The sequence below is a fragment of the Microcaecilia unicolor genome, chromosome 4 (genome assembly GCF_901765095.1).
Source record: "Microcaecilia unicolor chromosome 4, aMicUni1.1, whole genome shotgun sequence".
Classification (NCBI taxonomy): domain Eukaryota; kingdom Metazoa; phylum Chordata; class Amphibia; order Gymnophiona; family Siphonopidae; genus Microcaecilia; species Microcaecilia unicolor.
Genome location: NC_044034.1, coordinates 51,018,313 through 51,034,500, shown reverse-complemented (window position 1 = coordinate 51,034,500; position 16,188 = coordinate 51,018,313). Strand labels below are relative to the sequence as shown.

Here is a 16,188-nt window from a genome sequence, read left to right as displayed (position 1 = left end):
GTTCTGTAGCACAAAATGAGCCATTGGGAGCTCTGTTTATTTAACTTGATACAATTTATTGAGCTTTGCTTAGGATGAAACCTAATTTAAAAAGCAGCACAGTGGGAGAACAATAATTGCAAAAGTAAAAACGGCATAAACGTTATTTGATTTGCAGTTTAAATAATTATGAAATAAAAATTGTTGGGACATAATTACAAAAGATTATCTTAACATTTGCATATCTTGTTCACAGCACCTTTAAATATACTGCTTTAATGGGCTTTTTATGGACAGTGTCCATCTCTGCCTAATTACAGAAACACACAAAAAAAGAAAATCCTTCATGTTTTCAGAGACAGAATACTTTCATAGTAATGAGAAAAACCTGTTATGTTTTCCTTTACAAATTAAAAATGCCAAGACAATAATAAGAATTGACATTCAGTTATAAAAAACCAAAACAAAATCAAATCATAAGCAGTTTCCATGTGCCATAAGCAATATCTGATGGAGGGAAAAAAAACACTGACTGATAGTGATTAAAAGAAATCACAGGATACGAGACTAAACAAAGTTTCTAATGGAGGACTGGCCTAATGGTTAAGGGGCCCTTTTACTAAACTGTGTAAGTAAGCATCTACGCTCGTCCAACACGTGCCAAAATGGAGTTACTGCCCAGCTACCATGCAGCTCTTGCGGTAATTTCATTTTTGGGGTGCACATATTGGACGTATGCCAAGTGGCATTTGACGCACCTAGGTCATTACCGCCCAGTTACCACGTGAGACTTTACCACTAGATCAACGGCTGGCGGTTAAGGTCTCAGACCCAAAAAGGACATGTGCCAATTTTGATTTTGCTGCACATCCATTTAGGGCAAAAATTTTAAAAAGGCCTTTTTTACAGGTACGCTGAAAAATGGATCTGCGCGTGCCCAAAACCCGTGTCCACACTACCGCAGGCCATTTTTCATCGCACCTTAGTAAAAGGACCCCTAAGTGCAGTATGATGTGGACCTGAAACCTGGTTTGATTCCTGCTACTGCATAATGGTCAGCAGTGGGTTGAGATCCTGCAAAACTGGGTCCAACTCCTTCTGCAGCTCTGTGTAACCCTGGCCAAGTCACCTGACACAGCTACAATATAATACTAGATTGTGAGCCAAACCCCTCCGAGGGAAACTGCATTGGCTCCCAATCAAGGAACGTATTACCTTCAAAATCTGTACCCTGGTCCACAAAATTATTTACGGCAAAGTCCCAGGATACATGACCTGCGTAACCCTGGCAGTACTATAGAAATGCTAAGTAGTAGTACATGACAAACCTAATAAATCTACCATCCAGAAATAGAACCAGATTAACCCGAACATAATTAAATCTCCACTACCCAAACTGCAATGGTCTTAAATACAAATCAACCTATGCATCCACCTTCTCCTATATTTATTTTGTATTTATTTTATTGCATTTGTATCCCACATTCCCCCACCTATTTGCAGGCTCAATGTAGCTTACATAGATTTGTTAACATTGTCATATCAGGATATCAGATACAGTTAGTAATGTGTAGTGATTAAGGAAGGGAAGAGGGAAGAAGGAGGAGAGTTGTTAGGGTAGTTATAGAAGGTGGGCATTCATAATTGTGTGGGTTGGTGAGGTAGCATACAGAACTATGGAATGAACTGCCAAAAGCTGTGAAAACAATCGACAATCATCTCAGCTTCAGGAAATCACTAAAAACCAACTTATTCGGAAGGGCATACCCCATGGATCCAACTTAAGTGCCTACATTCTGCAACACAGCAAAACCAAGGACCTTATTGGACACTTTTACCCTCCCTACCTCTAACCCCTTTGTGCTTGAAACACATGATCCTCATTTGACCGCTACACTATTTTGTATTTGTATATCTACCAGACTGGCGACCGCCTTTACGGTACTATGTAAGCCACATTGAGCCTGCAAATAGGTGGGGAAATGTGGGGTACAAATGTGATAAATAAATAAGGGACAGTACCAGTACCTAAAAAAAGAAAATTGTAAACCACTTAGACCTAAGAGGTATGTAAATACTGAAAATAAATAAATAATAATATGTCTATGGTAATGGAGTGACCATTAACACAATACCAGGAAAAGGAGTTACAAAATATGTAGTTGAAAAAAATATCCAAACTGTGGGTACTTTCAAAATCAATATTTAGGGCCCTGTTTACTAAGCCACACTAGTGTTCTTAGCACGAGCTAAGCATTAGTGCGCGCTAACCATGTAGATGCCCATAATATTCCTATGGACATCTACAAGGTTAGAACGCACTAAAAATACTACCGCACCTTAGTAAACAGGGCCCTTAATGTAAAAAATAATGCTCTCTTTATAAAGATGAAAGAAAACCCCCCACCTTTTCTGCTGGCTGAGAAAAGAGCTAAAAGTAGTATTCATCCTACAGAGACAGAGAACTAGTCAGAGATGAAGGAACATTTTTATAAAGGTGTATAAACCCCTTTAAGCCAAAGTGGATGAGATCTAATTTATTCATACAAATATCTAGCAAGGACAAATTAACAGCAGTACAAGCAACAAATAACTAGTATGGCCGAGTTCATATTTCCAGTTTGGCTCTCTGACATAACAGGCAACCTGGCCATTCCGTCCCAATTGTACTTGAAGAGATATCTTTTCTGTGAAGACTCACATTTGCTACCTCACGCTAGGATGCCCACACACAAGCACTCTGGACAAGCAAGCCTTGGCTTCTCCCTCCTTTAGGCTATACCAGGGGTCCTCACAGTGCTGAGGTCACACCCAGCCAGTCAAGTTTTCAGGATTCCCACAATGAATCTAGATGTGATAGAACTTGCATCCAATGGAGGCAGTGCATGCAAATTTCTCTCTTGCATATTCATTGTGGATATCATGACAACCTGACTGGCTTTGTATGTCTCGAGGACAGATTGAGAACCCCCAGGCGATACCATTCTGGATAGATAAGTCATATGACTTCCATACTGGTACCACCACCCAGGATGTTACATCTTTTACCTTGGCATCTTCCCCCTCTTTAGTTTTTAGCACTGCCTTGCATATCTGTCCAAAACATGCCTGAATTTTTTAATGGTTTTGGTTACTACCAACCCTGCTTGTTGAGTATTCCAGACATCCATCAATTTCTCGGTAAAGTAGTATGGGAATGTGATTATAAAGGGTAGTAAATGATTAAAAATAGGCACAACAGGAATAATACTTACTGTCTGGATCTGCCAAACACGGGGTGTATCGTCCTTTGGGTTTCCTTGATCCTGTTGATAGGCAAATGGCTCTTGTTCTTCTAGAAATTGAACGGGTCTGGGCCTGAGGAAGTGGAACATTTGGATCTGGTGCAGTGTGGAATATCTGAGTGAGAGTAAAACAGTCCAAATAAATAACTTATATCTTCATTGAAACGGAAACAAAAAAAAATCTGTTAAGCACCTTAGAGGGAAGATGGGTGTGGGGAGAAGGTGCAGAAAGCCAGAAGCTGAGCAGCAAGACTGTGAAGCCAGGAGGTGAGAGCAAGCCAGGAGTACTGGTTAAAACAGAAGAGGCAGCACTGAGAGAAAGAGAAGCTGTGGTTGAGACAGACATTCGCAAAAGTAAAGAAACAAATTCAAAATGAGGGAAATATCGGGTAACGAATAAGTGAAATGATAATGTGGAGGAACAGAGAAAATAAAGTGGAACCTATCCTTTCATTTCAGCAATTCTTTTACAAACTTAAGTTAAACATTTATCAAAATATACAAATAACCCCCACCCATAAAAACAATCCCACTCTACTACGATCATAATCTAAACAGAAGCATCTACTGATAGACAACAGCCAAGCTTTCAGCTGTCTAAGTCCATAGAGAGACTATGCCAAAGCCAGTCTATGTGGGTTGGGTATCAGATGACTTAGGATTTCAATTTTTAAAAGCCAAAATTTGTAGGCTTTGTGGATTTTAGTTGATTTAGTCCAAAAATACTATGACTAGGGGGCACACAATGAAGCTAGAAAGTAGTAAAATTAAAAGGAATCAGAGAAAATATTTCTTCACTCAACGTGTAATTAAACTCTGGAATTCGTTGCCAGAGAATGTAGTAAAAGCAGTTAGCTTAGCGGGGTTTAAAAAAAAAGGTTTGGATGGCTTCCTAAAGGAAAAGTCCATAGAGCATTACTAAAATGGACTTGGGGGAAAATCCACTTCTTATTTTTAGGATAAGCAGCATAAAATGTATTGTACTGTTTTGAGATGCGATCTTGATTGTGACCTGGATTGGCCACTGTTAGAAACAGGATGCTGGGCTTGATAGACCTTCGGTCTGTCCCAGTATGGTAGTACTTATGTACTTATCTGCCTTTGTTTTACCTTTACTAAGTTGATCCTAATCCGTCTGCTTCTGAAGATTTTTGTTTGATGCTGCGACTCGCAGTGTTCTACAACTGTTGTTGCCCTTCTAACCAGATTCTGTGCAGTTCCTTCTGCCCCTTGACAAAGGCCTGGATCCACCTTTACACCTTGGTGTTTATTGTTCTTCTGGCCTGCTAAATGTCCAATATCTGGTCTTTCATCAGGTTATATAATGGCTTCAGGTTCAAATGGCTGTTCTGGACCAAACCTTCCCAACTCTACTAGCTGAGGTTGTGGCAATTCACATTTCCTCTTCTATGTCCAAAGATAGATCACCTCTTCACATAGGGTCTGCCAATCAGATAATGGCAATGGGATCCGCACACTGTTTTCTAATCAGAGGACCCCGTGACTGCGGACTAGTTGTACTGAACCTGTCGCTGTCTCTGCGTAGATTAGGCATTTGCCTAGGGTGGCAGCATTAAGGGAGGGGGTGGCATAGCAGGAGAGCATCTTCTCTCCTGTTCCTTCCCCCAGTCCTATGGTCAGCATCTTCTCCTCTTTCTCTTCCCCATGCTGCTGCTATCAATCTTCCTCTTCTGGAGCTGCTCTAAAAGTGCTCTGCACTGATGTGGGGCTTTCCAGTAGAGGTCCATGTTCAAGCACTGCTGCATCATGCCCTCCCCTGACAGGAAATGCATCAGGGAAGGTTGGAACATAGCACTTCAATGTGAAGCTCTACTGGAAGACCCCACACCTGTGCAGAGTCATTTTAGAGTAGCCCTGGAAGAGGTAGGTCGACAGCAGCAGCCTGGGGAAAGGAAGAAAAAAAGAAGATGGACATAGGATGGGTAGGGAAGGAGTGGGAGATGAGATGCTAGATCCAGCAGAGATAGCAAAAGGAAGGGAAGATGCTCAAGCCAGTGTGAGTAATTAGGGAGAAGGTTGGGAGGGGAAGAGACTATACTGGACACTGGGGTGGGGGAGGTTGTGTATCGCCTTGAGCCACCCACAGAGGTGAGGAAGGGCACATGGCTGAAGGTTTGCCTACGGTGTTACATAGAAGCCTCTCTGGCTTCCTTTTTTGCCTGTATTGAAGCCAAACAACATAATTTACTATGTTCACACCTAAGATCCTTTTGAGTATTTTGCCAAATCACTTATGTACTGTTGAACAGGATCTACTTGGTGCCTGGGTTACACCCGCAGCACTGCAGCATTATTAGGGGGAAAAAAAAGAAAAACAATCTTGCCTGTTTGATTCTAACTACACTTCTTCTGGTCCCTCTCTGAAGGGGTAGGCCTATTCCCTTTAGCCCTATAATTGTGTTCCCTATTATAGTGAGGCCCAGAGCTCTTGCAGCAATAGTGAGTCCATTGTCTTTAGTAGGGAGACACTGACTTCACTGTTTCCACCATATGTGGTACGGGGCTGAGCATTTGAGCCCAGAGCCTGTAGATAAGCAACATAATTCCTTCTTAGTACAGTTTGGGTTCAAAAAGAGAAATAAGCCTGTCTTCCTTCTCAGCCTGTTAATTCTGGTTCAACAAAGATTACTCAGTGTAAACACAAAAGAGGTCTGCTTCCTTAACAGATCAACATGTCAGTCTTAAAAAGGTTCTCTAAGTAGTCTCTGGTACCCTATAAAGAGGCCTGTCAGCTAAGAAGCTTCAAACTTCTTTTGGAAGGCCTTAGTAATCCTGGGGTCCATCCTGGACACTTCCTCCTATTCCCTCTGGGCCTCCCTGACTTTCCCTAACACCAGATTTCTCATACTTCCTGGTTGGAACCCCGCCCTCCTGGCTAGGCTGTTTCTCCAACTCCTTAAGGAAGCCCACAGGGAGAACGTATTTAAGGAAGACTGAGGGCCTCTTATACACTCCTTCATACCATTTTTTCTATAAGAATGCAATGGATGTCACCTATTGTCACTACTTTTAATGCAATAAATATGAAACCTAGAAAGTCATTTCAGTGAGTTATTCTAATTTTATTCGTTATATATGCTTTTTTCTATAGGTCACATGCCCAAGCCCATGGAAAAAAGGAAGACGGTTGATGCTACTCTTGTGACTCCTGCCAAAAAACAAGTAGATGAAGCACATCTCCAACACTTGAACCGGCAAGGTGTATTAACGCTGACCCACTCATATTTTAGCAGAGAATATGGCATAAAAATTAAAAGGAAAAAATGGATATTTGACTTATACTTCTTACAAAGAACTATAGTAAAAATGTGGAGGTAACCTCTTGAAGGGATGTATTTCATATTTAGAAAAAAAAATCACCATATACAATACACTGGCATAATCTTTCAGAGTACTTTTGAGGCACTTGCTGAAGACAAAGTGTATTAAACATTTCCTCATTGTACACCAGTTGAATACAATGCCTAGAGGAAGAAACGGGAAATGATCAAAACTCATTACTACAAAATGAATATTTCCCTGGTGAACTTGCCTAATATTACTCCTTAAAAATCAAGTTTTGTCTAAACATTAGCTGCAAAGGTTTGATATTTAACAATATTATTCAATATTAGATGAATCTGAGAAAAGAGATGAAAATAAGAACAGGCCCAGCCTGAAGTCACTTTACCTCAAAACACATAGAGCTGATCAAATTACTTATACCTTTTCATAATGTTCTATCAGAATTTCAACTACAATATTCTGAAACTTAATATTCATCATGGCGGCCACGGTTTCTTCCTGTGCTCTCATAAGAGTTGGTCCAAAGATCACGCCAAGATTGGAGACAGTCATTAGATTCTGCTGACTGTGTAATGACACCCTGCACAGTAAACACAAAAGAAAGGAATCTGATCATTAAAGTAAACATTAGATTTAAAACTATAATAAATGGTGTATATATTATTGAAGTTTAAGCCCTTGTTCTTGCTCAAATTACAGTTAATGCTGTGCAAAGCTCTGTGAGTTTACTTTCAATTAAATTACTATAGTCTCAGAGAATCCCAAGAAAGCAAAAGTGAAATGCTGCCATTTTGGGGTCACAGTTTTGGAATTTTCTCCAGCAGGTGAAAGGACTCGTCTTTCCACCTAAACCCACTTCTCCTCTTCCTCCACTCTCTATCTCAGTTGATAACACCCTCATCCTCCCCGTCCCATCTGCCCGCAACCTCGGAGTCATCTTCGACTCCTCCCTCTTCTTCTCGGCGCATATCCAACAGACTGCCAAGACCTGTCGTTTCTTCCTCTTCAACATCAGCAAAATTCGCCCTTTCCTCTCTGAGCACACCACACGAACTCTCGTCCACGCTCTCATTACCTCTCGCCTTGACTACTGCAACTTACTCCTCACCGGCCTCCCACTTAGCCATCTATCCCCCCTTCAATCCGTTCAGAACGCTGCCGCACATCTTATATTCTGCCAGAACTGATATACTCATATCACCCCTCTCCTCAATTTACTTCACTGGCTTCCAATCAGATACCGCATACAATTCAAGCTTCCACTCCTTACCTACAAATGCACCTGGTCTGCAGCTCCTCACTACCTCTCTACCCTCATCTCCCCCTATGTTCCCGCCCCTAACCTCCGCTCACAGGACAAATCCCTCCTTTCAGTACCCTTCTCCACCACTACCAACTCCAGGCTCCAATCATTCTGCCTTGCCTCACCCTATGCCTGGAACAATCTTCCTCAACCCCTACGCCAAGCCCCCTCCCTACCCATCTTCAAATCTCTGCTTAAAACTCACCTCTTCAATGCTGCTTTCGGCACCTAACCTTTCGAGAAATATAGTATGCCCTATCAGATTGACTCTACACTTGTCTTTTAGATTGTACACTTGTCTCTAGATTGTACACCTGTCTTTTAGATTGTACACTTGTCTTTAGATTGTACACCTGTCTTTTAGATTGTAAGCTCCTTGAGCAGGGACTGTCCTTCCATGTTGAATTGTACAGCGCTGCGTAATCCTAGTAGCGCTTTAGAAATGTTAAGTAGTAGTAAGTAGTAGTAGTATTATCCTTCTTCAATTAGTATGTTCTTTTTCAGGTTCCCACTGTGAGCAAAAGTGCACACAAAACAGTCCTTGGCTCCATAAAGTAATACGGCGAGATTATTAAACTCATACAACTCAGTACATGCCAAAAGCAAAGCCAGTGACCAAGGGGCTCATTTTCAAAGCAATTTGACACACAAAGTCCCATAGGTTATGTCTAAGTGCTTTGGAAATGAGCTCCATAGTCTAGTATTTAAAGAACAGGCTATAATCTTGGCACAGAGCCCAGCATGGTTAAAGATTGAACTAACAAGGGATTGTGGTGTTTGTAACCCTATGCAAATTTTCAGCACGACTTGAACAGTATGATAAGTTGTTAACGATATTTACACTGTGCACACGTCGCAGCGTGGTTGGTTGCTGTGAAGACATATCCTCATGGTGGATTGACAACAAAAGGTGGACTATTTTTTAGATTCCACTAAGTGGAACTAGTTGCTATGTGTGTTTATGTTATATTTATGTATTATGGGTTTACAGACGTACTAGAAGGGTGTGTATGAGTGCTTGCTGGAGCGTTTGTGAAAGGTAAAGGGGAGGGGTATCTGGCATCCCAAAGAGCTGCATTGTATTGTATTGTATAGTACTATATGATATTGATATATGTTTACGCATTAATAAACTAAAAGTGGTATACTTTTCATGAATCTCAGAGTGCAGTTTTATATGCTATACTGCCCAATTACTGCCAGGTACACACCCGGCGCTACAAAAACTGAAATATTTTTGCAGCGCCAGAATGGCATGCACTGGGAGGTGGGAATACCTGCTGGGCTGCTGCAGTAGCCTGGCAGTACTTTTCTTTTATTTATTTATTACATTTGTACCCTGCGCTTTCCAAGCACATGGCAGGCTCAATGCGGCTTACATAGTAACAATATAGAGAATTACAAAGTCATAAGAAGAATACACAATTTGTGGTAAACGAATATTAATGGAGTTAATGGATAAGTAAATTGAACATAGGAGGAATTGGGTGCAGAAGGGAATGAGCGGGCCTATTGGGCTTACTGCCACTTCGTAAAAGGGCCCCTTTGTGAGGCTTTAAATAGCCTACTTTTTTACATGTATGGCTTGCTGGGACAGACGTGTTCTCCTTTAGTGGCATTTCATATGGTTGTATTCTAGTTTATTGTGGATACATACAGAGGAAAGAAACTTTGTTTTTAACGGATAAAACATACATCAAACATTTAGAAAAATGGAAGCCTCATACAACAATCTACCAAACAAAGAGCAGTAATAAAAGTAGTAATATTAACAAGATATAATATTTTTCGGTTGAGGTTCTAGCAATTGCCCCAAATGGATCGAAGAACAAAAACAAAATCCAGCAATGGAGAAATTACTTGACCAAATGCTTGATTAAGATGTCCAGCATCTCTCTGTTCTTCTCTGGTAACTTGTGAACCAGTGCATGGACTGCCTGAACCCTGTAGTTTTGGTCATCAGACTCTGCAACACAACAACAAAACATGTCAAAACTGTAGAGTTAAGCTTTACAGAGATTGAAGATTTTATTCTCTTTATATATTTATTCAATGTTTTAAAATTATTCCAAGAAGAAAACAGCAAATTGTACATTCAAAAAGCAAAAAATTACAAAGAACCGAAGAATAAATCAAACCTCTGTTCAAAGAAACCTTTATTAGATCACACCTAATTCCACACTTAACTGTCCTGTCCTCTCTCTTACTAGCAAATGTTGATGTTGGTGGGACTAGCACTTCTTGGGGTTTACAGTGCCTGTGACTTCTGGGCAACCACAGTACATAAGCTGGGTAGGATAAAAAAAAATTATACATCTTGCTACAGCACTTTATAATACATTTGCAAGGAAAATTTAAGCAAATAGAGGAGCCCCTAGCTGTAGAATTCTGATCTCCTAAGAACTTGCTTCCTCCATGACCAACAGGCTCATTTTCGAAAGAGACGGACGTCCAAAAAGTGACATAAATCGGCACTTAGCCGTCCATCTCACACAGACGTCCAAATCGGTATAATGGAAACCCGATTTTGGAAACCCCGCAATAGCCTACTATAGGCTCCAAGCCAGGACTCGCTCCCAGATCGTTGGAGCAAAGTACTCCATTCATATCCATTCATCCAGTTGTACATTCTTTAAAATAAAAACATCATACACCTCCAACGGGTGAATATAAAACAAAGAAGCCTCCAAAATAATGAAAGTATATACATACATTCATATTCATAGGGTCACACAACGGTCATGATGTAATAAAAAGGAACATATCACTAATCCATATCTCAATGTATGTTTACAATTATAACATTCAAAACACAATACGTCCATCTTATCATATGTATTGTTTATAAACGGGACGTCATATAAATATAATGTCAATAAAAATGAAAAAGATAATGAAAATAAAAATAGAATTGAAATAACAGTATAAAACAAAATACTGCCAATTCACACATACATTTATATTGTTAATATTTAAAATAAAAAAACAACATACTAGATTAAAGTGTGATTATTTCAATTCTATTTTTATTTTAATTATCTTTTTCATTTTTATTGACATTATATTTATATGATGTCCCGTTTATAAACAATACATATGATAAGATGGACGAATTGGGTTTTGAATGTTATAATTGTAAACATACATTGAGATATGGAATAGTGATGTTCCTTTTTATTACCTCATGACCGTTGTGTGACCCTATGAATATGAATGTATGTATATACTTTCATTATTTTGGAGGCTTCTTTGTTTTATATTCACCCGTTGGAGGTCTATGATGATTTTATTTTAAAGAATGTACAACTGGATGAATGGATATGAATGGAGTACTTTGCTCCAACGATCTGGGAGCGAGTCCTGCCTTGGAGCCTATAGTAGGCTATTGCGGGGTTTCTCTTAGAATCACCTTAAATGCTGGGATCTGTCCTATGATGTCACTGTAGAGAATATAGGCTAAAACAATCCTGTGCGCACGCCCCTAGTCTTGGGAGTCTTGGCTTAGAGCCTATAGTAGGCTATTGCGGAGTTTCTCTAAGTACCACCTTAAATGTCGGGATCCGCCCCGTTACGTCACTGTAGGAAGTATAAGTTTAAACACTTTTGTGTGCATGCTCCTACTCTTGGCGGTTTTCATTATTGGAGGCGTCTTTCTGAATACAGACGAGCTGTTAACACAACGGGTAAGCAACGTTTCTCTTCACTAATCATATTGTTTGGGAATGAGGCTCACTTTATAAAGTTTGGACCCCCCCTTTTTTCAAATTGTGGGCTGTACTGAGATGGAAGAAGTTTTCCTTATGTAACATTTTGTCATTAGGACCTTTTGGTTTCTAAAGACGAATCTTGGAGTTTTGTTTATAATTCTATCTACGGGAGTCAGTTATATGATTTTGGTGCATGTCCTTTGTAGTCACATGCATTAAATGGCTTCGAGGGGAGGTAAAGCAGTCTCTACTGGGGTTCAATATAGAGAATATCGTTTAATCAGCGGCTGCATATAAGCATTTGTATTTTGAAAGCTTTCAGGGCTCTGGTAATGATTTTCTTTCATTCGTTTGTTTTTTTAATATAGAGATGCTGAATATGGCCTTACTATAATGAATTTTAGCTAATATATTGTTTATGAAATAAGGGGGTTCTTTTATGAAATAAGGGGTGTCATCTTCATTACTTGAAGTATTTATTGTTTATTATGTGGCCATCATTAGGTGATTGATTATGAACACCCTATCTTTGCTCTCTTACATTAGGAGTTCTACCCTGATTGTTTTACTTACCTCTTGTGCAATAGTCCGCAAGTTGACCAATAGGAGTTTATTGGTAAGACATGGTCATCCAACATTTGTGATTTTATAGTGTTTAGTATTTTATAGTGTTTAGTATGCTTTGGTTATGTTTTATTTAGAAATATGTGTTAAAGATATTTGGAATACGGTATGACTGTGTGTGTGAATTTATATGTATGTATACGTAAGGGTTTATTTACGAATATATATATATATATATATATATATATATATATATATATATATATATATATATATATATATATATGTGTGTGTGTGTATGTGGATATGTGTGCTTACAGATGTATGTATTGGTGGGCATATATAGGTACCATCTACAAATATACGTTTATATATATATATCTGTGCATGGTGTATATGTATTTTAGTGTATGTATATATGTGTATATGTATAATGGTTTTAAGTTGTGATAATCATGTACATATGACTGAAATTATGTTCTATTGATATTGTTTTACTAATTTAACAATTTATTGTTTTTAATTGATGTTTATTTTTTTGTGTCTTTATGTCAGACCCCTGATGCAGGCGGTTGTACGCCAAAACATGGCCCGTGTCGGGTCTTTGTCATATTAAAGGACTACATTTTTCTCATCCTGAAGGCCCAGTGTTTGCTTTTTTTGTTTGCCTGGTTGTATTTGTATGCTGTTTTCCCTCTCTTCTGTGACTGTCTACAATTCTCACCATACTCTGTATACTTGCACTGAATAATTAGAGAAAGGCACAAAGAAGCTTCAATGAGACAGTTTACTTCATTAGTGTGGAACTACTAATGCACTCGGGAAAAGGATCTATCTTTTCAAAATTATTGGGGGTGCTAATGGAAATTACCGCTTCCTGGACACAGTCAAGGAATTTGTTCAATATTGGGTGTGCTCAAACACCCACAGCGCCCACAGAGCTGGCTCCTATGCATTTCAGGTGGGCTTTGTACCATCAAGAAGTCATCTAGAAATTTCTAAGTCTTAGCATTCAGACTTCTATGCTCATCGCTTTCTGGTTACTGATATAAAGGGCAAGTTTTAATGTAAGAAGTACAACTCTCAAGCACTGCCATTTCTACTTACTTGTCTGGTCTTTTGATTAGAATAACATTCCAAAGTTTTTTTTTTTCTCAAGCAGGAAGGGTGAGGGAATAGACAAATCTGAGCTTTGATTATTTATAGGTTGTCCCTTGAACACACATGTGTATGCAGAAGAGGGAATGGTTTGTTTTGCATTTTAAAAGCTAAGCAAAACTGGCTAGTATTATTTAACCATTCAGAATGCAATGTAAGGTAGAATTATTTGTACATTAACATGAGAACATGACACTTTTTCCCCCATGGATAAGTATCCTTAATAATCAAAAATATATATTTCTCTTTTTTTGTATTACAAGTTGATGGACATAAAACATTTCCTAATTTCTTACTTACTAACTGCAAGGATGAAATCTTTGTGCAACTTGAATGTCGTCAGTGGTTCTGAAAGACATCTGCTCGTAACGAACAAAAGCAAGAAAAGTTAAGATGACCTTGTCAGTTATTTAGCCCTCTCACTGCTGCTTTTTCTACTAAAAAGGCAGGTTTTACTGGCTATAAAAAAATCATAGTAAATCTAAACACCAACTCAGAGCTAATGGAATATCACAATATACCACAATATAAGATAATTGGATGGATATCTTTTTGATTATAAAAAAAATCATGACATACAATGATAACATTCTTTCAAGTCCAAAAATAATCATGACACCAGATCCCAGGTTTTACTACTACTACTATTTAGCATTTCTATAGTGCTACAAGGCATACGCAGCGCTGCACAAACAAAAAGACATATATACAACTGCCAGGCCACCCCATAGAGAAGATATGTCAGAAGTCGAAACCCAGTTTCAGGACTTGGAGGTCCTCTCTGGCATTACAATAAATTTCATTGACATTAGCTAAACAAGATTTTCTTGAAAGCAAACTGTTTGAATGATTTTTAGTCATATTGGGGAGATTCTATAAGGAGCCATGTAGATTTAGGCAGCACATGTGTACACATATATGTGTAAATGATAATCTGACTTACCTCTAAAGTAAGCAATATGGGAGATACCCACATATCTCCCATAGTGCTTACTTTAGATGCGGACAGTCACATGGGCTGAGTATGGGTAAAGCATGGGCAGGTGTACTAATGCACATAATATAGAATACTATAAGCTATACGTATAACTTTTACGGATAGGTAACTTTAGCTAAGGCTGCCATCAAAGGGAAAGGAGATGGGATTTGATATACTGCTTTTCTATGGTTACAATCAAAGTGGTTTACATATTATATACAGGTACTTATTTTGTACCTGGGGCAATGGAGAGTTAAGAGGTCCTTTTACAAAGGCACGCTGAAAAATGGCTTGCAGTAATGTACGCATGGGTTTTGGGCGCGTGCCAATCCATTTTTTAGTGCGCCTGTAAAAAATGCTTTTTTTTGCCAAGATGAAAATTGCCACGCGTCCATTTTTGGTCTCAGACCTTACCACCAGCCATTGACCTAGTGGTAAAGACTCACGCAGTAACTGGGCAGTAATGACCTATGTGCAACAAATGCCACTTGGCTTGCATCTGTTACGTGCACCCAAAGATAAAAAAATATTTTTCAGATGCGTGTATCGGACGCGCACCAAAAATGAAATTACCGCAAGAGCCACACGGTAGTCGGGCAGCAACTCCATTTTGGCGTGCGTAGAACAGCTTAGTAAAAGGGCCCCTAAGTGACTTGGCCAGGGTCACAAGGAGCTGCAGTTGGAATTGAACTTGGTTCCCATGGTTCTTAGCTAACCATTAGGCTATTCCTCCACACCTAAACACATACGTGGTTACACTAGCATTCTATATTGGAAAGTAGGTGCCTACTTCCTTTATAGAAAAGGCTCCAAATAGGTTTCCCTTTACAGAATAGTTCTCATAATGACTTCTACTACTACTACAAATCATTTCTATAGCGCTACCAATATTTAAATTTTACTGCATACTGATGATAATACTGCTACAGATACACTGAAGTCAAAACACTGCTTCCAGAATAAGGGGTAGACACATTTTAAGTGTTTATGGCTAACTTTGAATATTTGTTGAATAAATTTCACTGGATCAAATTCCCATCCTCTCATTGGTTAAATCCACGTGCACAAAATCAGAACATGCATAAATTCCGTCTGCCAAAAAAGGGGCAAGATCAGAGGGGCCCTTGGAGTGAGTTTACAACTTAGCCAATGAGCATACATTTTCAGGGCTAAATCTAGATTAATGCATTTTGTTTGTCTAAATTTAGGCACATTTTCAGTCTCAAACCTGGCCAGTTAGCTGTAACTGAAAATCTGGCACAGGATAAATGACTAAAATTCCCAAGCTTTCAAACCTACTTCAGTGGGCTTTGAAAATGCATCTCCGTTAAGAAAACTGATCCATAGTACAAGAAAAATGTGCATAGTCCAAGATTTGTAAAACTAACCGCATAAAGGGTTTTAAATCTAAAGTTTAATTGTAAATTGAAATCAAGAGACAGTATTATTTAATAGTTTAATCAAGATTTTAAACAATTCACACATATATGGTGTAGACCAAGAGGGGCATAATCGAAAAGGGCGCCCATGTTTTCCTGAGGGCGTCCTTGCAGGACGTCCCGGCGAAGGGGCGGGGAAACCCATATTATCAAAACAAGATGAGCGTCCATCTTTTGTTTTGATAATATGGTCGGGGAAGCCCAAATCTTGAAATACTTATTTCCCTCTGCAGAATGCAAATAAATTCATATACTTTCCACAATGTGATTTTCCGGATTTAATTTGTGATGTGCTATCTCTCACTGTTACCAATAACCTACCCTTCAATTATGGGCTGCTCATGTCTTTGTCAGTGGGCAAACTTACAAAATCAGCAAGGGATCAAATACTTATTTCCCCCACTGTAACTATTAAAGGGCCCTTTTACAAAGCCACAGGAGGGCTAACAAGCGGGTAGTGTGTGCCAAT

The 16,188-nt window shown here is 39.1% G+C and overlaps 1 protein-coding gene across 2 annotated transcripts in view; it reads right to left on the bottom strand.

Moving 5' to 3' along the window:
• The window catches only part of ARHGAP42 (Rho GTPase activating protein 42), a 425,019-nt gene that overhangs the window by 21,684 nt on the left and 387,147 nt on the right, over positions 1 to 16,188 (bottom strand). For both annotated transcript variants that reach the window (XM_030200225.1, XM_030200226.1), the window contains 4 exons: positions 13,602 to 13,660; positions 9,733 to 9,838; positions 6,990 to 7,149; positions 3,234 to 3,378 (listed from right to left, as the gene is read on the bottom strand). In XM_030200225.1, coding sequence (XP_030056085.1) covers positions 3,234 to 3,378; positions 6,990 to 7,149; positions 9,733 to 9,838; positions 13,602 to 13,660 — 470 coding nt within the window. The remainder of the gene's footprint in view (positions 1 to 3,233; positions 3,379 to 6,989; positions 7,150 to 9,732; positions 9,839 to 13,601; positions 13,661 to 16,188) is intronic.